We start from the raw sequence: 26,982 nt of genomic DNA on the forward strand, positions 1-26,982 counted from the left end.
CACGGCAGAAATAAAGAGGACAGCAACAAATAATGGTGCTTAATCGGTATCAAAGGAGAAATGCACCCTGTTCTTTCCTGCAACTTCTTTTCATCTAGGTAATTCTCATAAACACAGATATTCAAAAACTACTGCTACTGTTCAAGGTTCTCCTTATGAACAGACATTCACAGGGTGATCACCAGACACTCCACCCCAGAAAGAAGCCTTCCTCTGTGGATACCCTATGGCTATAAACATGCAAAACATTTTTCTCAATAAGCAATATCTGCCTAGAACCCAGCAAATTGAACCCCTTTACTTTCCAAAACTTTCTGCAGAAGTTTTAATGGCCCAGTTCTTCATACCTTCACAAGTTAAGGTCAGTGAAAACAGAGGACATTGGTAAAAAGAGATTGATTTCAACACAGGTGAGAATTAGAGGTTTTAGTTGAATTAAAACGTGTTTCTTTACTCACGAGGTATGATTTTATCAGGTCCATTTCTGGAAGTTATTTCTGTAAATTCTCGTAATATTTTAGCTGCTTTTTTAGCTTCTGACTTCAAGTTGGAAGGTATAGGATTATTCACTGTAAAACATGAAAGAAGCGTATCTATGATCAGTTCAGGATAAGAAAATAAATCAGTAACTCTATGGGAGAAGTGACTACTAAGCAGAATCAATTAATATTACGCAACATTATAAATATCATTTTATGTATGAATAGTAACATTTCACCTGTAAAACTGCAAATAGAGGCCTTAAAGCAGATTAAAATATATATAAGAGTCAGTCTTGATTGTTACATTTACTAAAAACCCTCAAAACTCTCACTTAAAATCTTGTTTTCTTGTCTGGAAATAACACCCACCAATCGCAAGTTTATCAGCAACGAATTGTCCCAGTAGTAAGCACATAAATTGTCAGATCAAAGGTCCACATAGCATCATGGTCTGTCTCTGAAAAGAGACAGTCACAGTATTCCAGTAAGAGTCCCGCTGTTTTTCAGTTTGAAAAAGCACGGAAAAGACTTCATGCATAGAGAAGTAACTTGCAGTCAAAAGTGGCCTAGTTTTTGTAATTAGTGTTCCCTGAACATTCATTTACCTCCTCATTCTGGGCAATGTTCCCACCCAAAGCCATGAAAGTGAAGGCTAAATATATTTTGAGAGGAAGTCAATGAAGCTCGAGGAGCAAGTCAGCTCAGACTAAGTGAAGCACCTAGGGCAAGCTAGCAGAGTTTCTCTCCCGACTCTTCTGACCAGAACTGGAGTTACACATCTACTTTTCAGTGAACTATATCCTCTACTATGTTCTGCAGTCAAGAAAGGACACTCCCAGAGCAAGAGAGATTTTGACAGCTGAGACTCTGAACTACCCTATGAAAGCTTGTAGCAATGCTTGGCTTTGGTAAAAACACAACACTGGAGAGTTTGAAGTGACAGAAGTCATCACAAGGTTGTGCAAAAATATTGATCTCTGAGAAAATAAGGAAAGATTCATGGAATGCAAGAGTACATTGGGCTGTTATAACCAATAGAAGACGTGAACTCCACCTCCCGATCCCTTCTGTTTGTGTTCAGAAAGTTCAGATGATGGCCAAGTCTCCAAGTGTAGAGACTGGAGAAGGTAAAACACTAAGAGCTCATGACTTTCAGAAAAGCTGTTGGCACATGCAGTTTTCCCAGGCTGTTACTGCCCTAAAATTGAAAGCTGGCTTGCAGGAGTTCAGAAGGTGTCTCTTCCTTGGTTCACCTGGCTGGAAACTGGCTGCATGGACCACAGCAAGAGAGGACAGTGCAGCCCAAGCGAAACATTAAAGGCTAATTGCTTCTGGTAGATGAACAAACTAAATTAGAGCAAATGTCTCCATTACTTCTGCTGCTTGTACTTAACATCATATTTTCAAGGTCAGAGGGAAAACATTACCAGCATGTTGTAAGAACGAAACAATATTTTCGATTTTGTATGTAGAAAGCATACAAAATGTCGATCATGACAAACATCTTGCAACACCAGTCTTCCCAAGAAGGCATGAGTAACACTTTCAGCTTGCTATAACTTACACTTCATAAGTAACGTTGCAACACAGTGCATGCCATTGCATAATCAGGTGAATGCTTCAGTATGCAGGCTTTCACTTACTGTGTTTTGTGAGTCGAGAGGTCTTGATTTTGGAAAGGGTTACTTATGCAATCTTCCCCAGATACAAACTGCATGGTACGGTTCAGTAAGATTAAAAGAAAAATGAATTAAATGGAAGACATGACTTACTTTAACTCTGGTAAAAGGGACAGTTGCATGCCTGGCCATGCCGAACTCCTAGCAAAGTCATCAAGACTTTATGAAAATAACAGGTGTGCACACTGACAATTGGAGGTGAAAAACATTACCGAGCAAAAACAAGCATTAGCTTCTAGATTACAGAGAAATAAAATATACCTCTGTGCTTCTTTACTATTCTTTATCTTCACATGCATTTCCTCCTCTCTCCACCTTGTTTCTCTTTGGCCAACCTCAGATTTTGGAGGAACATCTCCAATCTGATGGTTCTTAGTTTCAAAGGGGTCAAAAAAGGCTCTTACTTCAAGCACATCAGTAGAGAAACCTCTCTTCAATCCCCTCCCCAGGTCTGTCTACTGACAATAAAGTTTTCAGATCTGTAAGTCTGCAAACAAGAGATAAGTTAAAAAAACAAACAAACAAAAAAAAAAAAACACCTTTTCCACACACATTTTCGGATTCAGAACTGCTTCAGAAAGACCTTATGGCTACCAGAAAAAGCATGTGTGTGTTTACATGCACACAAGCGTTACTGCTTAATTGAAGACAATTTAAAGCTGACCTTCATGAGCCAGCAAAAGCAATACTGCTACCATCTCACTGTCTCTTCAACTCCGAATCTTTGAATCAGTTTCAAAATCTTATTGTGGTCACATCTGTGGGGCAGGAGAGGGGATATCAAAGCAACTATTTCCAATCTTTGCACTGAATGTTTCACAGGATCCCTAGGCTGTCTCCGTCATTTTCTGACCGGGGTTATTTTTATCCTGGTGTTTTATCTAGGATCACACTGGAGTAGTGCAGATAAACATTTTACTTCCAGATGCAAGATTTGGACTGAAAAATATTGCCTGAGCAAACTGAAAATTGTGGATTTCTGCTCCTGTTTCTCTAAAGGGGTATTTTTTTGTGGCAGATATTGTAGGGTTCCTCAATTGCCAGGGAATAGTGGAGATGGAAAGAGATTCCTCAGCCAGCCATACACAGGCTTAATTCCCATCCTCAAAAATCACCAGAACCACCACTGTTTCCTTACTTCCATAACATTATGCAGATACTAAGGAACTGGCAGGATGCCTACAGGGGGTCTCAAGGAAACAACGAAAAAATGTTTGCTTTTTAAACAACAAAACACAACCAACCAATCCACAAACTCACACCCTGACCTTAATTATGGATAATATCATGCTTGATGAAGCCTGGCTGGACTCCCATTTTTATAAGATTGCTTGCACCAGGCTGCAATGCCATAGTCAAAGAAATCTGATCTTTTATCGCTGAAGGAAGGAGAACTGGCTTTCCTTCTCAGGCTCTGCCACAGACAAGATTTTATTGGCAGAATTCAAGATTAAATAAGGAAACTGACAATAATAATCAACAAATAGAGCATTTCATGGCTAGATATATAGTGTGGATAAGTCTTCACTCTTACTGTCAGATTATAAATGTATCAGTTTCATGAAAATTTGTACAAAGCCAAAGAACATTAAGCATTTGCCATTAAAAAAGTGGAAAAACAGTTGCACAAGTATGTAAAGGACAATCCAAAGCTAGTTATTTACTAGTTTATAAAAAGTACATGGAAGCTTTTGCACTACAAAATATTTGTGCTTGCCCCAAAATACAATGAAATGACTAGAATCTATACGGAAGGTTAAGGAAAAAAAAAATCAAGATTTTTGCTCCTATTTTAATTGCTGTCAATATTTAATTTAATAAATAGTCAAAGCCATAACAGGGATTTCTGTGATGTGAAAAATAGTTAAAATTTCTGTTCACATACCAAGCTGTCCTTCTCAAGGTTACATTATGATTTGAACAGTAAAAATCTTCTCTTAAAACCTACGTAAACATCACCGTAATTTGTTGAACTATGGAAGTTATAGAAATATCTGCTCTTTAATACAAATACTGTATGAAATATTTAGGAGCAAGCAGAAGCTCCACGTTCGGTTTATCCCTCCAGTAACGTAAGGAATAATCCTGTACCACTGTCTTCACTATTAGCTTTTAAGTATGCATATGTAATTGTCTGTTTGGTATTCAACCGGTGCTCAGGAAAGAGGTAACGAGAAGCAATGAGGCAATAATGTCTATCAGGAGGATACACTGAGTGACGGATTTGGAATGCCGTGACCAGCAAATACTCAACTGGGAGCAAGCTTCATTTACACTGCTGCTTGTTGTTGAAGGGAGAAGATATTGAACATATGTGAATCAGCAACACAAAGCCCCATGGGGGAATATCACACCAAAATTGATTAACTGCTTAATTTGTAAGCTGATGAGGCAAGTGCGTCAGCCTCTAATTTACATTCTGACTAACAGTAATAATGTGTTGGCTGAACATTTGGTGAAATTATCTGAGCAAGGTGTAATAAAGAATAAATAAAGCCTTTTTACTTAAAAGCTAGAACTAATTCTGTTATAATCAAAATTCTGCTGAATACGAACAGATGAAATAAAGCTGGGTGGCACTGTAAGAACCTGAACATCAAGAAGTAGTTTCAAAGGAGACTGACGATAAGTATAGACAAAACCTACATGCAGATTTCATACCAAAGTCATCCATGTATGTATGAGCTTTGAAGTATTATGGCAGAAGTAATTTTTAGTTTTTCGTTACTAGAACAATTAAAAATAATGGCACAAGTCTCATGCAGTAATTTCGTCTTTACTTTCACTTCACTGGACAGTTCAGAAACAGCACAAGAATAAATTAAAATACAGCTGATTTGCAAAATGCCCATGGTTAGAGCAATAGCATCAGCCACAAAAAGCAAGTATGAACAAAGAATGATTAAGAGTATTCATAAACATGACAACAAGTCAAGAAAGGTTTAAGGCAGACATTGTAGGGGAAGGAGAAACCTGAAAAGCAAGACAGAGCAGTGTTGGAGAAGAGCCTAAACAAGACATTTCAACTCAGCATTACAATTAGGGAGATGAATGTCATTTTGGTTTCACTAACATGTAATATTGTGGTACTGTGGTAGCCAACTCCAGCCTTGGGATTCATCTGGTAACAAAGCAACGTGCGAGGCATGCACTGCAAGCATTTTGTCTAACCCAAGAAGAAGTGAGGTGGATTTAGAGCAGTGGCCAAGAAGCACGTATTAATGGGCAGACTACTAAATGGATCTCTGTCAATCTCCCTCCACTTACTGCTTTCAGTACTGAAAGCCAACGGCACACAGCAAAGAAGCCCAGATCAAGAGTCAAGAAAAGATCTGCAGAGTCCAAGGAGGTGGCGGTAGAAGCTGAAAAACAACCTGGATCAAAAGGATGAAATAAAATAAAGCAACAGCTTTTAAAGGTCCCACCTTTAGTTGGGACCCACCAGGCTCCAGCAGTCAGAGCCTGAGCTCCATACTCCTGGTTTTGGAGCCAACAGCAAGAGGCAGAGGTTGTTCCCTTGCGAGAATCCAAGGCACATGAAAGAGGAACGCTTCAGAACTTGCATCATCCTGCCGGGAGGCACTACCGGTGTGGCAGAAGGAATCTGAGAAAGTGACTGAGGGAATGAGAAAGTAGCAGCCACTGACAGCGAGGTTCATGCTAATTGTGTATGTTGTATAATTCTGTCAGAGGCATTTAGAGAACGGTAAGGGAGACAGAAGACGACAGAAGACATCGTGTAAGGTGATGGAAACAAAGCTGAAAGGTAGAAAACAGGTCCCCTGCACAGCAAAGCCTCTTTACTAATCCTTTAAAGGATACTTTACTAAAGTACATAAATTTACTGAAGTACATTGACAGGAACTACACAGACTTGCAGAGCCACCCTAAGACTGGAAAGCCAATGTGTGCCTTTGCAACCCTAAGGGGTTTTGTACTATGTGTTTAATACTTTCCTTTCCCCCTTGATACGAAAGAAGACATTAGCCAATGACCTTTCTGAAAGCAAGGCAAGATGTATTGGAAATGCAGTAATTGCATACAAGAACATGTCCAACAATAAGCTTAGCCTCTGCACAGGCTAGCTGAATAAACTGGTATGAAACGTGGTAAAAGTATTTATATGCTAGTTATGTTAGTATCATCATGGCCAAAAGAATACAAGGTTGTTGGTCAGAGATACTGGTGCTGACAATCTGCCTTTTCAGGCTTGGCTATCAGTTACGCATGCACTCCTAGAGCACAGGAGCTTTTTTTTTTTTCTCCCTATAAAATCTCCACTTTGTTCATGCTAAAAAAGCATGCACACAAATCACACCCATGATTTCACTGTGTGTGTATTTATTTATTTTTTTATTACTTTTCTCCAAGAGGAAAGGACTTCACTAATCCAAACATAAAATGTACCACTTCGTATGTTATCAGTCATCAATTCAACTTCAAACTATTTCCTTGAGAAGAGTTAAGAAATATGAAAACAAGCAAAAAGAAAAAACAACAGTCAAACCCAAACACCTATAATACACAGCCACCCACATTATCAAAAGCTTTTGACGAGTTTAGTTACCAGCAGTTTTGGTACCAAAGTCAGTTTGGAGCATCCCTAATCCCCTCTCATCTCATAGGAGGATGAACCAGATCTGTGATGTGAGACAGATTATATATGGTTATTATCATAGTGACATAGCTGAACAAGAGGCTTTAAAGAAAAATGTGTTTACTTCGTATATGCAAGATGCTTCAATGAGGCAATGCCTCCTTATTTCTCAGGAATTGTAACACATTAATAGTCACTGAGTGATACATGAAACACCTGAGGCACAGGTGAATCAGGTGATTTGTTTTGAAAAGCACTTAAGATATCTCTTCAACCCCGTGGGAGGTACAGCAGAAGAATGCCCGTAGCTAGAAATCTTCAGAAATCCCCATAACATTTAGCAATGGCAAGAATGCAAAAATCCTAAGTTCAGAGTTTTACAACTGAGCTGTAGGCTTGACACTAGGCTTGGATAAATGAAAAGGGTATGGGGAAGAAATCAAAATACACAGAATCATCTGATTTGGAAGAGACCTCCAAGATCACCGAGTCCAACCTCTGGCCTAACACTAACAAGTCCTCCACTAAACCATATCTCTAAGCTCTACATCTAAACGTCTTTTAAAGACCTCCAGGGGTGGTGACTCCACCACTTCCCTGGGCAGCCCATTCCAATGCCTCACAACCCTCTTAGTAAAGAAGTTCTTCCTAACATCCAACCTAAACCAACAAACTAAATGTATTATTCTCTCACAAGGAATACAGCTCTCGCTACATTTGAATAAGCTGTTACCAGTAAATATAATCAATACAAAAGCTTTGTGAGCTGCCAGGTAATATTCAGAGTGGTACTAAAAGTGAATAAGCAGAACAAAGATGACAGGTTACATCAGACTTAAGTTTTTACTTCTGAGATAAACAATGGTCACAAAAAAAAAAAAGTACCATTTTAAAGAAAATAAAGATTTAAATATTTCAAATATTTGATTAAGGCAAGCAGATAAAAATATAAGAGGGAAAATGAAGGCAAAAAAAATCACAAGTCAGTATGACAAATGTGTCTTCACTACTCGGTCTATTACAACAAGGATGATTTCTCACATCAGGAGAATAGAACTACTAGAGGAGTGTATGTTTTATAATGTGGTTTTAACAGGCTAAATGCTTAGACATGAAATATGAGACAATGTCACCTAAACAGATAAGTCATTGAAACATTAAGAAAATGCACGGCACCTACATAGTATAGAGTTTATGCAGATTCTCTTCTATAACTCATCTGGATCCACAGTCGTATATCTCAATATTATCATTCAGGATTGATGTTAGGCTAATAAATAATCTGCCAATACCTGTTCCAACTCAAGTTGGTACACAAGACACCCTTCTTAGAGTGACCGAACACATAATATTTGCTCAAACTTAGCACCAACAAAGAAATATCAATCTAGCCACTAAAGCTAGACACTGTTATGAGCATTGCAACACCAAGTCAAGCCTTTAATGTGAGAATTTCCACAAGGATCAGGTGTTGAGAAAGACCAGAAGAAGAACTGTGTTCCACCTAAAGCATTAAAAATAACATGAATTTAGTTGTCAGCAATACATAAGTAAAATAATTCTACCACCATCAAATGAGGGTGAAGCAGACCAGGACATGATAAGCAGCAGCTTTCAGATGACAAAGAAATGATTGGCATTCGATTTGTACAAAGACAGTCAGAAAACAGCACTGGGATGCTCTACAACAAGCACCAAAGACAGCTACCTTGAAGGCTGCCTGAGGCTGAAAAGAGAACTCTTCCAAGAATTTGTAATACAAGAATTGCAGGCTTTTGTGCAAAACACGCCACCATGCCTAACCACCAAGCCACCCAAGCCTTAGGAAACTGTCTAGCTGAAGCCCTGTTGGCAAGTCTTCACATACACTGATTGTAATATGTTTGATGTGTAAACAGTCAGTACCAAAGGGGTTGGGGTGCTGCCCACCAAGCAAAACAAGTAGCATGACCAAAGCTAAACCAGAGCTAGGAATTCAGTTCTGCCCGTCTCTCATGTTAAATACAAGACTTGGTATGCCATGTTAAATTTTGATTGGGATTTTCCCTTTACCCCCATCCCTGAATCCCAGCTTTGGTTGGCTAACTCTATTTTAATCACAAAGAATAAGCTTCCAGGCAATCCAAGGAGAAAAGCAAGTATATAACAAAGCTTTAACTAAAACAAAGCTGTGCTTTTGAGAACAAAACCCTAAAACCCATCCTGTTCTTCTCACCGGGGACAGAAGCACAGAGAGAACAAAAATGTGGCCGACTGCAACTCCCATGTGCCCAATAGTCCCATATGCTACAGTAGTAACCTATGAGAAAAATATGTATTTGGGCACCTTAACAAAATACAGACTCCTGCTACTTCTTGTGGAAGGCGCTTTTATCAGAAAAACTATGGGCATCATTCTGTCCCTCATTTCCTCTTCCCATACATATCCCTAGGCACACAGATCAATAACAAGTTATTAATTCCCACAACAAATATGAATAGTTTCTACAATAATCACACAAGAAGCAAGGAATAAAGAATGGCTTTAAAAAGCAAACAAAACAACATGACAAATGCTTGGCATGTATTACTAAAGCATTCAAAGAGCCCTGGCTTAGCTAAGCTCCTGCACTGTCTTGCTTACAGTAGTGTTTCTATCCAGCTGAGTGACAGAGCTTACACTTCATAGTGCCCTGGCACGACAGGCTCTTTGAAAACAATGTACAGGATGTGTTAAAAAGCTAAGTATAGACAGATTATGTCAGAGATAGTAACTCCTAGCAGTGAGGAACACCGATACAAGCCAAAGAACAACAGGGAACTTCGTTCCAGCTCACTTCAAAGGTCTGAAGTTAGCATTAACTGGACCAGGTGGAGACTGTGACTGTCCTGCTGCTGAGGGCTGGGAATGCAGAGCCACACTTCAGAGCTAGGCACACCTACGTGGTACACACTCGGTGTGTGTTCATTCAGTGGGTTTTACATGAAATCCAGAATTGGTTTTGGAATAGCTCGGTTGGAAGGGACCCACAGAGATCATCTAGTCTCAAGTGCTCGCTTCTATGTACTGTCCCACGCTTCCCCAATCCACAAACACACAGAAAGGTAGGAGGGAGGTATCTCTTTTCCAATTTTGACACCTCCAGACACCTCACTCAATGGAAAGCATGGATAAAGGCTTCAGACAACTGAAACTGAAGAATTACGTGGCTGGCTCTCCTCACCCTGCTCCCCTCAATGAGAACACACCTGAGGCCATACCACAGCCCCTGTGGCCTCAGGGTCCCTCAGAGGAATAACAGAATCATTAAGGTTGGAAAACACCTCCAAGATCATCAGGTCCAACCACCCCCCTACCACCAATGTCACCCACTAAGCCATGTCCCTAAGCATCATGTCCAACCTTTCCTTGAACATCCCCAGGGACAGTGACTCCACCACCTCCCTGGACAAGCCATCCCAATGCCTGACTGCTCTTTCTGAGCAGAAATGTCTCCTCATTTCCAACCTGAACCTCCCCTGGTGTAACTTGCAGCCATTCCCTCTAGTCCTATCACTGGTTGTCTGTGAGAAGAGGCCAACGCCCAGCTCCCTACACCTTCCTTTCAGGTAGCTGTAGGGAGCACTAAGGTCTCCCCTGAGCTTCCTCTCCTCCAGACTAAACAACCCCAATTCCTTCAGCATCTCCTCACAGGACTGGAGGCTTTCCAGCCGTGCCTTTGTGCTCCACCACCAGCCCAGCAGGAACAACACCGCACCAGGCGCTTCCCGAACCCCTCTACCGAGGAGGCTACAGGGCGAATCCACCTCCTCCGGGGCTGTCAGACCAACCCCGGTGTCAGCAGCCCCCTGACACCGGGACCCCCCGGGATACTCACTCCTGCCCGCCCGGGACACCTCAGCCTCAGCCCCAGCCCCGCCGCTCTCCTCAGCGCCGCTGCCGGGGCGGCCCCGCGGAGCCGCTCACCTGCCCCAGGTGAGGCGGGCGGGGCCGGGGCGGCCGCCCACCGCCCGCCTGCCGCCGCCAGCGGGCGGGCCGTGCCCTCCCGCCTCCCCCAGCGCGTGTTTTTTTGTTTCCACAGTTTGACTTTTTTTTATTATTTTTTTCCCTCTGTTTTCTCTCAAATCAGGCAAAAAACGCAGCCGGCTGTAGTCGTAAAGCGAGGCGGCGCGATAGCAAGCGAGGCCCCCCCCCCCGCCTCCTTCCTCCTCCCGAGCGGAGAAGATGGCGTCGGGGGAGGCGAAGTCCGTGCTCTTCGTGTGCCTGGGTGAGCGGGGCGGGCGGCGGGGGTCGGCGACCTGGGATCGGGTGCAGGGATCGGGGACAGGGATCAGGGACAGGGATCGGGGGTAAGGGCGGCTGGAGTGGGCGATAGGGTCGGCGCGAGGCCGGGGAGACACGGTGCGGCCTGAGGTACGAGGAGCTTGGTGGGGGCGGACATGGGGCTGTGCAGTTCTGGCCATCGTGGGAAGGAGTGAAAATAATAAAGTCTTCTTTTTTTGTTGTTGCTGTTTTGAAGAGCTGCCTAAATGGAGAGGCAGGCAGCAGGTTAAAAGAAAATTAAAGCGTGTGGCGTGTGTTTAGTTCTGAAGCTCATTTCGTGAGAAGTCATGGAAACAACCGTGGAGGGATCAGAAAGGGTTTGGAGGCTTTCCAGAAGCTCAGGACAGTCGGTTCCTAACCAGCACAGCGATCTTCTGCTTCCTCACAACCACAAATCGCCAACCCGACTGCGGGGATTACGTGGCCATGCACCTTCCTGGGTACATACTTCCCCAAAACGTCTGCTCCCTCCCAGAGATAACAGGCTCGAGGGCTCGCAGCTCTGATCTAGTAGGGCTTTTAATACTGTCTGCCACCTAGCTTTTATAGTCTGACTTATATGCTCGAATTTCATCCCTGTGAATCCTTGGCATTTTGCCAGGTTCATTACAAGACTATTAGCTAATATTATTTATTTATTTATTTTTGCTAAGTGCTTTTTTGCTGTTGTAACAGGAGAAATCAGGATTAGTCAAACAGCAAAACAAGTTTAGTTTAGTAAAATATGTTTTGATATTTACCTTACTGTAAAAGCAAGCTGTAGTAGTAACTTCGGGAAAAACATCCTTTAGATAAGGAATTATCAGTTGGTGTATGTTTGGGAGCCAGTGGCCTACACAAATATGTCTGTATAAATATCTCTGTGTAAAAACATCATGTTAACATGCATCTTTCTCTCCCAGCAGTATGTTCTAAGGGCAGTGGTAATCTTTATAAAACAATTCCTATGTATGGACAGGTCTATAAGGCCATGATGGTGATTTGCACTGTAATACGTTGAGACCATCCAGTTGGGACTCTGAGCAGCCACCATTGACAGAAGATAATTTAGGTGTAGAGTGATCTATGATCCTACAGTTGAGGAAAGGATGAACAAATCAAAAAGGGCTGATGTTTACAAGATGAAATTTTGAAAAATAAATGTTGCAAATATCTCTGAAATTTCTGTGTTACAGGGTTATAAAAAATACAACCTAATGGTATGTGGCATGTAACATACAAGCTAATAGACACAAAAGGCTCTTTTTTGTGGTCAAATAGGTATTTCAGTTAAGGCAACTTGTGTCTTCTTCCTCCAAAAAGTTTGCTTAATATTTTTAATTTGTCTTGAAAAGCAATGATCATGTCTTAATAGTTGTTCCCCCCCCCAACTTTTGATTAGAATAACCTACAGTTATTGCTGAAAAGACTGTTGAGTAGATGTCTTGAACTGACTTTACCTGTAATATTCCTTGCTAATTAATGAAGTATTAATTCACATGTTCTCCCACATTCAGCAAGAGCAAATCCCCAAAAGTACAAGCCTTCATGAAAAATTATATTTTCTTTCTACATTATTTTGAAAGAAACCTGTTATTAAAATATCCATTTACTCTATTCTTTGTTTGTAATGAGATAAACAGATATTACACAACAAAATATAATCTAGCTAATGTGCATAATTACATTAATGATAAGAGTTCCTCATCACTAAGAAATAGATGGAGGATCCAGCAGCATATTTAATTACAGAATATGAAAAGGCACCTGGAAATATATATTTTTTTTTCATTTAAAGCAAAGAATTAATATTGGAGGTGGACCAGAAAGCAATTTTCTCTTTTTACACTTACGTAGCTCATCTAATTAATGATTGAGCTCTAGAAATGAACTTAATATGATGCCATGTTATATAAGTTGTCCTCTTTGTGACTTGTCCACTATAACATAACAAGCTGTATGGGTATCTTAGACCAGAAGTTGGTGTCCATGCATGGAGGAGTAGTTGCTAGACAAATGGTTTAGCAAAGTGATTTGGGGAGTGTCCAAAAGTTGACAAAAAAGAAGAAGTTGGTGTTTGTTGTATGAATGAGCATTCATTGAGTATGAATGCTGCCATCAGAAATTGCGTAACATCTTTTCTAAAATGACAATGAATTTATTGGGTATGAGGAAACGACACTTCTCACAAAAAGATTTGAGTTTCCTGATTCAGTTGTCACAACCCAATACATACTTTTAAATATAGCCAATGAGAAAGCAGTAGCTTTGGAAAGACATCAAAGAGGTCCTAAATAGCTGCTTTCATGAGGGTTCTCAGTGAGGTGACAAAAAGAACTAATACAGTTTTTGGATGAAGAAGAGAATGTTAGAGAGAAGTAAGGAAAATACCTTACTTCTGTGGTAAGATAGCTGTTTGAATGCAGTGTCTTGTTTAATCTGTTTCAGAATGATACAGGAGAACTGGAGAGTTGAAAGCATGGTCATAAAAGCCATCTTAGAATAGGAAAATAAGATTATGGTGTATGCCTAAAAATAGGAGTCAGATTGTTGCGGGTGGGTGCTTATGCATCGAGAACTTATTTTTACTGAGGAGCTTTTAGCTTGCTGTGAAAAGAAAGCATAACAATCCAGTAGTGTCTGCAGACAGGCTTGACTGCAGAGAAGGTACAGTGACATGACTGGGAACCATGATGAAGTTCAGGCAGGGATTTGAGTACGTAATGGCACAGAGTAGGGAAGTTTTGAACACTTGCTGCTGGGGGAGGCTTGATGGTAAGTTATTGGACAATGCAAATTACATTAGGAAGTAGTATGATAATGACTTAGATGAATTGACTACACATGGAGTTGAAAGTGGGTTTTTTAATGTGGGAGGATGAAAGCTGGTAAAACTTCTTCCTTTGTTATTCCATCTGCTGTTTGTAACAGAAGAGAAGAGCATCTGTTCACATTTGGGGAAGACAAAGAATGTGAAAGAGTTAGAGAGCTGAATAAGGAACAAGGACGATACAAAACAGATTGAGAGAGTGGATGATAAGATTGGTAGTTTTGTAGAGATGACCAACAGGCCTGAGCTTGAAATGCAGTCAAGTTGTCTTTCCTGATGGGAGAAGTGACGTTTCTGTTTCTGTATAGGAATAGACCAAAGATTAAATCATGGACTGGAAGAACTCAAAAACTGAGCTAGTTGGGTAATAGGCAGTGGAAGTCTTGTCCTTGGGAAATGAGTGAGAAAGCATGGCTTTGTAAAAGCAGGCAACAGTTCCAGTACCGATTCTGTAATTGAAGTTTGTCTTTCACCCTTGAATCATTCTATTTGATGTTTATAGGATTTATTTCAATGGGAAGGCTCTTTCTGGGTACCTTGGGTACTATCTGAAGAGATGGAAATCTAAAAAATGAAGGGAGGAGATAGAGATTCAGAGAACTTCAATACCATTACCTTATACATTTAAAAAAAAAAAAAAAAAGCATGATTAGATCAGTTAGGAGACTGCTCAGTGAAGGAAAAAGGAATACCAGAGGAGGAGAGGAGAAGACTGATAAAATCAATGCTAAGGAAGCAGTTGATAACATTTAAGGAAAACATGTTTTGAGTCCAAGGAGGAAGGTAATCCTCCTTTGAATCTGTGTGAATTTTTTCCTTTTGTTCTACGATTATGACAGTAAAACCTTAGCTTAGGAGATATGGTGCGTGTGCAAAGAACCTCCGTGAAGACTGAAGAGACAGCAGTGGGTTGCAAAACTGAATATAAATGGATAGAAGTTATCCTGTGGGAAAGGGGTGATGACTATGAGAAATAAGAGTTGCAGTTTGCATGTGTCACAGTAACGTTAAAGATGGGATGAGCTGTAATGTCACAAGGAGTATCACAGATAAAAATAATTTGTTAGGATGAAAATAATACTGAAAATAATAAGGAGAAGAGAGCTGGTAAGTCAGTTCTGGGATTCTGTCCATAGTCCCCGTGAATACACTTGAATGGTGACAGTGATTCTGCAGCAGTGTTAATTAATACCTCTGGTAATACCTGGAAAGTGTTGTCATGGAAGACATAAATTTTTTAAATTACAAATTAAGTTACAAATATTTAATAAATTACGTGACTGCAGTTCCTAGGCATTGCTAGTTATATATTTAATCAATGTTTGTGTTGCCATTCGTGATGATATCTGATGTGGTATGATCAAAGATATTCAGACATTTATTTTAAGTTGTGAGCACATTATAGAAGAGTGAAAATGATTTGGAACAAGTCAGATAAAGGAGAAGGTTAAACAGAAAAATTTGTGAAGGTTTTATTTTGAAAGTATCATTTTGAAATTCTGGAATTACTGAAATATTAAGCATAGTAACGAAATTTACTGATCATGCACAGTTACATGGTAAAATTCATACAAAGGAAAAACAACATACAGGAAGAACTGAATGTTCTCAACAGCTGGTGTAATGGAAGCAGAATGTAATAGTTTGGAAGCAACGGAGCAAAAGAGGGAATGGGCAGATTAGAAGTGGGGACTATGACCGCAAATTTGATACTCATGAAGGAAGCAGATGTGATCACAGAAGTTGTCTTAGGTTGTTTTCAAAAGGACTAAGTAAATATTTGGGGACTTTTTATTTATTTATTTATTTATCTATTTATTTATTTATTTATTTTGTGAACCAAATTGATTGAAAAAGAAAAAAAGAATCCTGGAATATCATTGGTTTTATTTGCCAGTGTTTGGGAATTCAAAATTATTGAATTTATTTGTTTAAATTTGGCTTAACAGGAGCAATTAGATAAGGGTAAATTAATTTCAAAAGGAGGCCAGGAGCTCGGTTTGTTTAGATTAGCACAACTGTGCTTGACAAGAGCTTTGTATCTGTTGAAGGGAAGGAAAGTTTTTAAGCTACAGAGTGATGTTAACCAAGATCAAATGAGCATTGACTTCCAAGTATAAATATTAAGTGGGGATTGGAAAGGTTCTGGCTACTGCAGGAAATGAGTTTCTGGAGCAGCCTTTTAAGATAGATGATGCTTTTAAAAGAGAGCCTAATGTGTTTATAAGAGATGTGGTGCCGTATATGCCTGCAGTATCAGAGGATTGGACTCGCTGACTACAAAGGTTCTTTTCTGTCTTAAGCTGGATGTTGCCATGTTCCATTCCTCGTAAAATTATAATTTAATGCTTAATTCATTCAATTAAATTAAGTGGTTTTTATTTTTTTAACCTACCACGTTCTTTATCATTTTTATAATAAATATTAATCTCTGTTCTCACTTTATAAATGCAAACAAATTTTAACTGTTTTATTTTTCTTTCAAGACCAGTTTAGTTTCCTTGCTTGGAATAAGCTAGTTCAAGTAAAGGAAATAGTATGTTTTCCCCTGGAAAAAAATTTGCCATCAAAATTAATTTAATTAATTCATTCATTTTGGTGTACTCTAAAACTTTGTAGTTTTACTTCTCACCTACTTTTTTTAATAGTTGGCATGACTGACAACAAGTTATTTAATTATGACCTCGGGGTTAAAGCATCTTCTTCCTCTTTAGTAGTGAAATATCCACCTTGATATTTTGCTGAGTGCTTGATCTGTAAGTCTCTTGGTGTCAGCAGTTTAGTTCCATTTGTGGGCATTTTTTTTTTTTTTTTTTTTTTTTACTGTTTGAAATTTGGAAGGAATTTAATCAGGAGCAGAACTGATCTTTGAACTGATTTTTTAAGGTATAGAATTGAGTGCTACCATTTGTGATATTTCACACTTAACTGCTCCAAAGTCAGCTATGAGTGAAGTCACGTGGACTATCGTGTTCTTTGATGGAAAGTGGAAGTTTGTATGATTTATTGTGGATGTGGATAATGTATCAACTATAAATACGCATCTAGTTTCTCATATGAAAGGATGAAAAGATAGGAAGTTCAAGTAAAGTTGAATAGGTTTATTTATTTATTTGTTGAGATGTTTTTCTTTTTTTAAAGACTGTTTTTGCACGCAGGTTCGGGAAGTGTACCTTAAGTGGTTAACCCAGCTACATACAGCTTCAACAGTAGAGCAGAAATACTTTGGACCTATTATTTCTTTTTTTAAGTATTTTTATTAGTAGTATAATTATTATTTTATTATTGGGCACTTCTTAATTGTTGAAATAGTTTCTGAAAATAAGGTCAGATCAACTGGCTGGTGTAACTGGTTGCCACTGGAAGGCAAGACTGAGTTTCTATTTCTGAAATTAGTACAGGCACCTTAGGCTGACTGACAGTACTTCAGCTTTGCCATGTTACATTTCATTACTAATCCTCTGTATTTTGGACGAAAATGAAAGAAAAAAAAATCTTTTCCTGAAGTTTGTTGAGAGCTTGTTTAATTGATTTCTCTTTTGGGGGTGAGGAGTTGGGGGTGGAATTAATATTTGGAAGCTGCTCTTGTTGAGGATTCAGTTTGACCTGAAGTGACTTCACATCAGTGGTCAGGAGGATTTCTACTATGCGTTCAGCCGTTTCAGTAATTTGGTTCCATCCTGGTCGTGGTTGTATTTTGGAATTGTCCAAAAGGTTTCTGTTAACAGGTGTGTAGTAATGTAAATATTTGAGGCAAATATTTATAGATTCTCCAGTAATGCTTTAGTTGAAATTTGCCAGTATGGAAGAACTTTGCTGTCATTTAAATTTTGTAATTTTGCCTGCCTTTTGTCTTCTGTGATCACAGAACCTCTGTGAAGGAGGAGAAAAGAGAAATGTGCTTACACAATACCCCTCCTATTTATTTTAACAAGTTGTATGTTTTCATATAATAATACCTGTTTCAAGAGACTAATGGATATTATGTTTCCACTCTTGCAGAATCTGAGTTACAATAACATCAGCAATCCACATTCTACCCAAGTAAATAAAAATCTTTCATCTGATCTGTGCTGACAAATCCACACAGTTACTGATTTTTTTTTGTTTTTAATCATCTTAAATTTTACTTTAATTTCCTGTTTCTATAGGAAACATTTGTCGATCTCCAATAGCTGAAGCAGTTTTTAGAAAACTTGTAACTGATGAAAAAGTTGAAAATAAGGTAAGCTGTTTATTCCTGTTCTTGCCTTTGAAATAACAGTCTTGTAGCCAGTTAGTACAAATATAAGCAGTGTGAAAGGAAACATAAAAATGTAAATTTGTTTTTCTGTAGTGGAGGATAGACAGTGCAGCAACATCTGCCTATGAAATAGGAAACCCTCCTGACTATCGAGGACAGACTTGCATGAAGAAGCATGGCATTACCATGAATCATATTGCCAGGCAGGTACTGTACTTTAATTTTCTTTAAATGTGTATATGTATTTGTTTTGTTCTTACAGTGGATGACAGACAGTGCTGCCGTTTCAGACTGGAACGTGGGGCGCTCCCCAGATGCAAGGGCTTTAAGCTGTCTAAGAAATCATGGCATTGAGACAGCACATAAAGCACGGCAGGTAGAAGAGAGTATATTTTCTTTCTTGTTCATACCCATGCTTTCTTTAGTGCTAACCATTACATCACAGAAGTCATTTGACCAGTGCATGGTTAAGCATCAGATCATAAATACTATGTGCAGTTTCTTAAAGGACTCCCACGTGGCCTAACCCTTGCAGTTGAGGTTAGTGAATTTCTTGTTAAGTTTCATTGGAACTATAACTAAGAAGTATTGGAGCAGCTTTTCTGTTAAAGAAAAATCCTACATTTGGGCGTTTAGTATGATCAGCGTTTTTATGAAACATTTTTGAATAGTATTAAAAAGTGGACTTAGTGCACTTAGAAGCATCTGTGATGCTTCTTTCAGCAAGAAATTGCATTTTAGCAGGTCCAAAAAGAAGCAGAATGCCTGTTTACCCATCATAAAAAGATTCTGTTCTTGCGTGAATATCTTTATACTAAGGCACTCAAACACAGGATAAATAGTACAGTTGGTGGTGACTTCAGAGGAAAACATATCCTTGAAACATTCTTAAATCAGAGATAATTTTTTTCCTTAGTGAAATCCTCTGTTTTACCAAAGCTCATCCCAGTTTTCATTAACAAAAAGTTTAGTTCTGCATGGCACTCCAGAGGGATGGAAAATAAACGCGCCTGCATCTATTTAAATCATTCAGACACTCAAATAAATGCACATAACTTACTTGAGTTAACTGTTCTCTGGATACAAGATATTCCTTTAGGACTTCACCTTTACTTAGCTCGACTTTATGTGACTACTTCATCTACTGACAAAACGATCAAGTAGTCTTGTTATTGTCTTTCATTTCTGATCCCTTCTGAATTTTACCAGACCTTCCTGAGGTCATATTTACTTTCTTCACTTTCAAGGAGTGCATGGTTAGTTCTTCAACTTTTTAAAATAAATTCCCTCATTAGTCAATTGCTCTCTGCTGACCTTTGCTGATGCTAATCTCTTTTATGTAATAATGCAAACAGGACTGAGCATAATACCATTCCAGATTTTTAATGTTTTGCTATTAGAATAATTAGTAGGAAAGGCCTGATGTTGTGATCTTTTCCTGGTTCTGGAGTTGTTATTTATTAGTGCTTACAAACAGGGTTGTTTATCATTATGCAAGCGAAATGGTACTCAAACTAATCACTCAGTGTTTCAGTCACAGTAGTGCAACATGTTTGTATTCTTAAAAGATGAGACTTGGAAACTTGAGAACTGTCCTTGGGTATTACTAGAGCGGTTTGCGGGCAGTTAAGGCACAGGAAAGCATCCAAAAACATCTGATCCTCTTGCCTTGAAAGAACTCTGAGGAGAGGGAATGAAAACGCCTTAATGAAGTTATTTGTTTATATGTCTGGCAAATGAAAAGATTTCTGAAGTAGAAGAGAAATGTTAAATACTCAAGGAAGGAAAATTAAAAAGAATGAGACAATAAATAGAAAGAATAACAGGATGAAAATTTGTGTAAAAACATCCCAGCACAACCAGCTTCTTTTATTAAAAAGCAAAAATACAATAATTGAGTCCCTGAACTGCAAGTAACTGTTCATTTTGCACTGATGTTAACTATGTAACTCCAGTATTTTTTTCAAACTTCTGTCAAATAGTTTGTGCTGATACTCCAAAATGGGTAGAGATGACCTGGTCTTGTAGTACCTCCAGAAAGAGAGGGACTCAACAGCGTAAAGTATGGCTTTGCAGAATGGTCAGGTTAGTACAAGCAGAAGTGTATTTGTTTTGCTTGTAGACACAAACTCAAGGATAGAATTTTGTGTATGATTATGCTGCTTCAGAACAGATTGAGAAAGATTTAACCTAGGAGCTGTAGAAATAGAAAAGAGGGATTTTTCTTCTCTCGTCTACAAATACTGTCGTAAGATGACTACCTCATACAGTTATCCTCTTCATTCCTGTCGGAAACTTACCCGGTGAAAAGCACTTTCCTTCATGTAATTTTGTGCATAATTATCATAATTATGGATTGTATCTCTTCTTTTAATCCAATAGCTACCAAAAGAACGATTTATATAAGATAGAATGTTAAACTGGTTACATCCTACATAGGTGATGTTCATCATAGTGATTGTTCGATCAAACTTTAAATAAAAAATGCAGTATATATATATATCTATGTATACATAAAATGTTAACATTTTAGTTGATGGTACATTGCTGTCTGTTTATACACCCATTGAAATTCTCTAAGCTCGTAGTCTTCGTGCACAAAAGAGATATGAATTAATCAGTTTCGCTTCCATTCATGCTGAGGTCAAAATTGATTTCAGTATGACTCATATCGAGCATTTGCCTTAATTGTGAGACTGAGATTAGAGGAAGGTTGTATTAAACATTGTTTCACAGTTGGATAAATTTGAAGACTACTGCATCTCTCTCTTTTTTTTTTCTTTTTTTTTTTTAAGGCAGAGAAAAGGAGATTACCCTTCTGAAAATAAAGGCAAATGCTTAACAGACAAATTGGAATGATCATGTATTTCTCCATTGATGGTCTTTAATAATGGTTGTATGTATTTTTTTTGGATACTACACACTTTTTCTGTGTAGTTGACTGCTTGAGTTTACCACAACTTCTCAAAAACGTACATTCATTTTTACTGCCTGTTCAGGTCCTTCCCCACAAATACCAATTTTCTGTAGTTTTGAGGAATATCTTCAGTTCATCAGTATTTACTGAATTGTGCTTTTTGTATCTCATATCTATGGAAGAGCACAAGCTAACCAGTAATAATCCTGCTATTAGGGCAGCATTTGGATTTGTGTTTGTGCTGATTCATAGGGTAGTAACTGTCACATTCTCAAAGTATACGAAGATTGGGAAGTGTGGCAGGTGTGTTTTACCTTTGATCTTTTGCTTTTTGTAATTTTTGTCTGTGTCTGCACTACAAATAAATCTATGCCAACTTAATTTTCACAGGGGCAGTGTTTAGCTGTGTAGAGCAACCAGAAGAAGCTTGTAGAGATTCTGTTAGAGTTGCCAGGAAAACAGAGCTATTTCTACTGTAAAAATATTTTCGTAGGTCAAAGGCACAGCATGAATACAGCAAATATTTTTACTGTGGTAATAAACAAGTCTGCATTAGTTTTCACTATTAACCCTTTCTTTTCAAATGCTCCTCCCTTTTGCCCCCCCCATCCAGTTCTCTTGGTGTGAAATGTTTCATTTAAGGCCTAGTCTAGTGATAATTTCTGAAAGTCTTTTTTTATGCCCTATTATGCAGTAGCACTTAATTTGCTGTTTACACACAAATAAGCACTTTGCAATTTTTTCAAATATGTAAATATTTTTATAAATTAGTAGCTTATAGGATAATATGTCTGTTCTCTTGCTTATTCATTTTTCTAGCCCATTTTTCCCAGACACCTGCTAGAAAAGCTTGTACTGAAGAAACCTTCAAAGTTTTTTCATTACAATGCTACACCTAGGAATATGCGTGAAATGCAGTCTTTAATGTGAACTCATAGATTTGATTCCATTTATTTTTCCTGATTATCAAAATAATAAAATAACTAACTAAAATAGTAAAATAGCTAATTCACTTTTGCGTGTGAAAACTTGTAAAAATGGATAAATAATCATGGCGGATTTAAAATACCTTCAACTATTGTACAAGTTGATGAAGGATGTGCAGTTTCACTCCTCATGTGTCTTTTTTAATAAATCAGAACTGCGAAACTTGAAAATACTTTTTCCTCTTTTTTATAATCATAGTTTGTAGGCTAAAACATATGTTTTTAATTCTAGATTACCAAAGATGATTTCCAGAGCTTTGATTATATACTTTGCATGGATGAAAGCAATCTAAGGTAATGTATGAATAAATGGAACAAATTAATTTGGATTGCTTGTAGTGCTAGCTCACAAGTCGCTTTGAAGATGTCATGTTTTACTATTTAGCTTGTCTTGTTTTGGGGGGTATTGTGATGATAGTGCAATAGAGGGATTCTTCATTTCTTATGTTTAATGAGCTAAAATTCAGTGTTTAATTAGTGTTATACATGCCAGTCAAGATTAAGGAAAAGGAAGTTTAGTATGCTTTGTGTTACACAAGTGTAGCTGATGCCTGTGTAGTTAAGAACAAGGACACTGTCTTTTGATCCAAGTGATCTGGTTTTCTGATTACATAGGATCTAAAAGACACCAAAAACCTGCAAGGGATTAAATGCGTGTGCCTCCCTTCCCCCCGCTCTTTTTATATAGCAATATAAAATAGCAAGAAATAGCAAGCTCAGTAATAATTTAAGTCGTTAGCTGGGGGAAATCTTGTTGTTTGCTGCTGTTTCCCATGGTTTTAATTAAGTGCATCTTTGAGATGAGTTAAGCTTAAGAAAGATTAGGTGAAGTAGATGCCTAGATAATTTAGATGTCATTAGCAAAATTTCTACTTAACTCCATACGTATTTATGATTAGGATTAAGGGAGAGAGTTTTAATAATCGCAAGTCTAAGTGTTTTTAAAGACTATAACCTGTAAACCTAATAAAACAAAGAAAGAAAACCCTATTAGTAACACGTAAAGACTTTAAGAACCAAAACCTCTTTTCTGAAGGAAGTATCATTTGTTGAATTTTCCAGAATGTTTTGAGTGACCTCTGTTATGCCCTTTATTCATGGATGCCGTGCACTAAAACTTGGCTTGATTGCAGTGCGTCAGGCGAAGAGGTGACTGCTTACTGTAGTTTCATTCACATTCTTAAATTGTTAATACCAAAGTAAGTTTTCATTTATATATGAGCTGTAAAGCAGACAAAACATAACAACTATGACAGAATTAGGGGTTTCGCTACTGCCACATTTCTAAGTTTCATCTTAAATGTGAACCTAATTCAGCCATTGTCCCGGGAATACATGTTTGTAGCTGGTTCCAGGTGCTGATGGAGTGAGTGTCTGTCATATCAGAAAAGGGAGATAGGGAACATCACTTTTTCTGTAGTACCAGAGCCACTTGGCCCCCTCCTGTTCATGAGGTGGTATGCCAAAAGACTTGAAGCAAATGACTGTAATTGGGTGGATGTAGAAGATGATGGTCTTCAAACATCCTTCTTGTCCTCTAAAAATACAAATGTTGTCAACATGCACAGGGCTGCCTTTCTTTTCATTTCTTTCTTTTTTCTTTTTAATAAATCTATAAATTCAAGCAATAACTTCTTTCTTGATAGAGTCCTGACTTTTATTTATAGAAAAGCAGTATTGTAGTCTCACTTCTGTTTTGTCTATCTAAAAGGTATGAAATTAATTTTTTCATTAATTAGAATTAATAAATCAGAAATTAGGTTCTTGAAACTGATTATGCTTATGACTAAGTATGTTTTTTTTTCCTATGAACTATAAAAAGTACTGTCAGTTGTAGTGTACTTTGCATTCTATTAAAGGGAATGTTATACTTGATACATGCATCTCATCCATAGGACTGTATGAAATTTAGAAATACAGTCTGTGCTTTCAGAAGCCCTGCTCAGTACTTAACTATTAGAAAGAATATTCTGTATTCTGCAGAGAATTATTTCTTATTACCAATTGCAAACCACTTTAAACTTTTTCAACACTGAGTAAGTAAAATGATGATTCGGTATAGAGATATATAGATAAGTTAAAAGAACTTAACTTGTTCCAGCTGTTTGTCAGAATCATGGTACTTAGCATCTTTTAATCTGAAGGTGATGAGAGGTGCATTTTAACTGCATTTGGGGTGATGGATGGCTGTTTGTAAGTATATGGGGAAAAGACTGGTTCAAAAAAAATATGCTCTGTTAATGGGAGGCAATGTAAAAGATGTGATGATTGCTAAAATGTTAAAATATGTCAAAGGGAAGACATCTAATGAATTTACTATTCTCTGCTAACTCACTGTAGAAGGACTTCACAGGAGTTAGAGGCAGCATCAAAAGACCTTGCAACATACCAATTAAGAAAATTTTTAACCCATGAAGGAAGCTTCCTCAATTTTGAAAAAAATATGTAGATAATCTTCATTATTGTTATTCAATGTGAGCTAAAGGTGGACATTGAAAATACTAAATGAATTATTTGAGGAAGAAGGTGATAAACATACTGCTAAAAGCTTCTGTTAAGCCTTGAGTTAAGTGCCTGTTTTCTTATACTCTGAACTAAATTTACATATGTCCTTGATACTCAATTAAAAAAAAAAAAAGGAGCAGCATAGAAAGTCAACAGCATTAACTGAGTTCAGAAGGATATTATTTTCCTGTGTTCTCTAGAAACATTAATACCAACAAATTCTGAAGAGAAATTGATAACATTTACTTTTTTTTTTTTTTTCTCCAGAGATCTGAAAAGGAAAAGCAACCAGGTTAAAGACTGCAAGGCCAAAATTGAACTACTTGGGACATATGATCCACAGAAACAACTTATTATTGAAGATCCATACTATGTAAGAAATTCTCTGGTTAGCTTGATTAAAAATCCTTGCTAGATCCCACAGTTTTCTTATAATGTTTAATCTGATAATATGCAAAGCCAAATGTTTTTTGTTTTTTAAAGAATTAACAAACCAATATAAACTACTGAAATATGAAAGGAAACCATCTTTATTCTTATAGAAATTATTTAAGTTCATAATGCACCTGTGTTTTGAATATTAAGTGAAGCTCTCCATGGTCAGTGTCCTTGCAAAGATAACATAATTAGGAAAAACAGAGACAAAGATATGGGGGGGTAGTCAAAGATGTTGAATAATATTAGCCAAGAGCAATCAATTAGGTTAGTATCCTTCAGTTTAGGACAGAGAAGTGGAGAAAGATGTAGTGGGGTTCTCTAAAACTGGTATTAATGGAAGAAGGTACTAGTAAGGAATTGCTATTCGTTACACAAGAAGTAGAGAACATCAAATGGGTTTGTAGGAGACATGTTCAAAACAAAAAGAGGTATTTGTTTCCACATGGTGCTTTATTTAACTGTGAAACTCAACATGACAGGATACTGTGAATGTAAAGAAGAAAAAAAAATAAGTCTTATAAGGGCTTCAAAATTGAATGGGGAAAAGAAAAAAACCATGAAGGAAAGAGCATCCTGGGCTCCTGAGTACAAAGAGAGTTCAGCTATGGAAATTCCTGAAACACTGGTAGCTCAAATTAGGGAGGAAACATGCTACAACTATTACCATGTATTTGTACTGTTCTTGTTCCCTAATGCAAGTTATTTGCCATTACTGACAACAGAAAAACCAGCTTGCAAAATGTTTTTGTTTGAGATGGTATTAGTATACTTACATTCTTTTTCCTCTTCTTTTTTTTTTCTAGGGGAATGAAAAGGACTTTGAAACTGTTTACGAGCAGTGTGTTAGATGCTGTAAAGCATTTTTGGAGAAGCCTCATTAATGCTTCATCATTTTGTTTCTAGAATAAAATAATTAGCTTCTCCTGAAATATGTAAGGTTTACTTGATTGATGTATTTAAATTGTAAAATTATGCCTCCTCTGTAGGTTGAAAACTTTTTCAGTTTAATTTTTTATTGTAGTTTTTCTGTCATCTAATTAGAAAAACATAGAGAAGTTTTAAAGTTGGATTAGATGATCAACCATTTTCTCACACATTAATGTAACAAAGTGTTTGTTCAGAATAAATTTATCTGTAAAACCTTCCAGTGCTTTCTCAGAAGCACTGTAAAAAGTAATGTCTTGCTTCTTTATGTGCTATACAAACTAAAATTAGGTCTTATTGTGCCATTAGTTAATTTAAACGAACAGGAAACTGTGAAATGATAGTTGATGTGTGTTAACTTAGGCATGTTATCCTAGTATCCCTAGACAACTTTTAGAATGAAGCTGTTTCACCTGGAGCCTGGTGGACAAAAAGGGACTGCCTGCCACAAGACAGGCATGGTTTTGACTGTTGATAGACTCTTAGCATTATTTCAGAGCTCAAGCAAGTAAAACCTTTTGTCAGGATTCTGTGAAAATGGGCTGTTATATAGTTTTAAATGCTCAGTTATCAAAGAAGTAATCATTTTGTGCTAATAGATTGTACTAGTTAAGATGTAATCAGTTCAAAAATAGTCACTGAAGTTAATAGGACTTCTCTGGTTCATCTTCCTATCTTCTTGTGGCCAACTCCTGGTACACTGATGTAAGTACATACAACGTTAACATTTACTTTAGGACAAAACATGTCAGCTTAAAAGCTGAAACATCAAGTGTACATTTTGTATCTCATAGTAGTAAAATACTCAAATCCCTGCTATTTTCCCAGTTTCTGTATGAGTGACAGACCATATTTTCAGATTTACCCGGGAGAATGGATGGCTTGTCAAAAGCGTATAGTTCAACCTGAAGACAGACCACTTGTATGTAATATAATATGCAATATGAAGCTGTATGAAAGCCAGTAAATAGAAAGTTCTGCTCTTGGACAAAAACGGAATGCATTGTAAAAATCCATGCCTGTTTGTCTGAACATGACATTCAATCTCTGCCTAAGGCAGAAACATAACTGAGAAATGTAATATAACTGATATTTTTTT

The 26,982-nt window shown here is 37.7% G+C and overlaps 2 protein-coding genes across 4 annotated transcripts in view; one reads left to right on the plus strand and one right to left on the minus strand.

The window, feature by feature from the left end:
* SH3YL1 (SH3 and SYLF domain containing 1) overlaps window positions 1–10,755 on the minus strand; it is a 44,058-nt gene extending 33,303 nt beyond the window's left edge. The window contains exons 1-2 of one of the 2 annotated variants that reach the window (XM_068678476.1): window positions 10,616–10,755; window positions 459–569 (exon numbers count right to left, since the gene is read on the minus strand). In XM_068678476.1, the coding sequence (XP_068534577.1) occupies window positions 459–569; window position 10,616 (112 nt within the window). In that variant the 5' untranslated portion in view covers window positions 10,617–10,755. The remainder of the gene's footprint in view (window positions 1–458; window positions 570–10,615) is intronic. The other variant, XM_068678477.1, reaches the window with a different exon arrangement.
* Window positions 10,756–10,836: 81 nt separating this feature from the next.
* ACP1 (acid phosphatase 1) lies at window positions 10,837–26,136 on the plus strand. 2 transcript variants are annotated; one of them, XM_068678481.1, is made up of 6 exons: window positions 10,837–11,005; window positions 18,022–18,095; window positions 18,376–18,489; window positions 22,249–22,310; window positions 24,789–24,894; window positions 25,763–26,136. In XM_068678481.1, the coding sequence occupies exons 1-6, from the start codon at window positions 10,963–10,965 to the stop codon at window positions 25,838–25,840; spliced, it is 477 nt and encodes a 158-aa protein (XP_068534582.1). In that variant the 5' UTR covers window positions 10,837–10,962; the 3' UTR covers window positions 25,841–26,136. The 2 variants fall into 2 exon arrangements, with proteins under 2 accessions (XP_068534582.1, XP_068534581.1); XM_068678480.1 differs by lacking the exon at window positions 18,376–18,489 and adding an exon at window positions 18,207–18,320 and having other exon boundaries at window positions 10,851–11,005.
* Window positions 26,137–26,982: the final 846 nt, after the last annotated feature.

Source organism: Anas acuta, chromosome 3, assembly GCF_963932015.1.
Source record: "Anas acuta chromosome 3, bAnaAcu1.1, whole genome shotgun sequence".
NCBI lineage: Eukaryota > Metazoa > Chordata > Aves > Anseriformes > Anatidae > Anas > Anas acuta.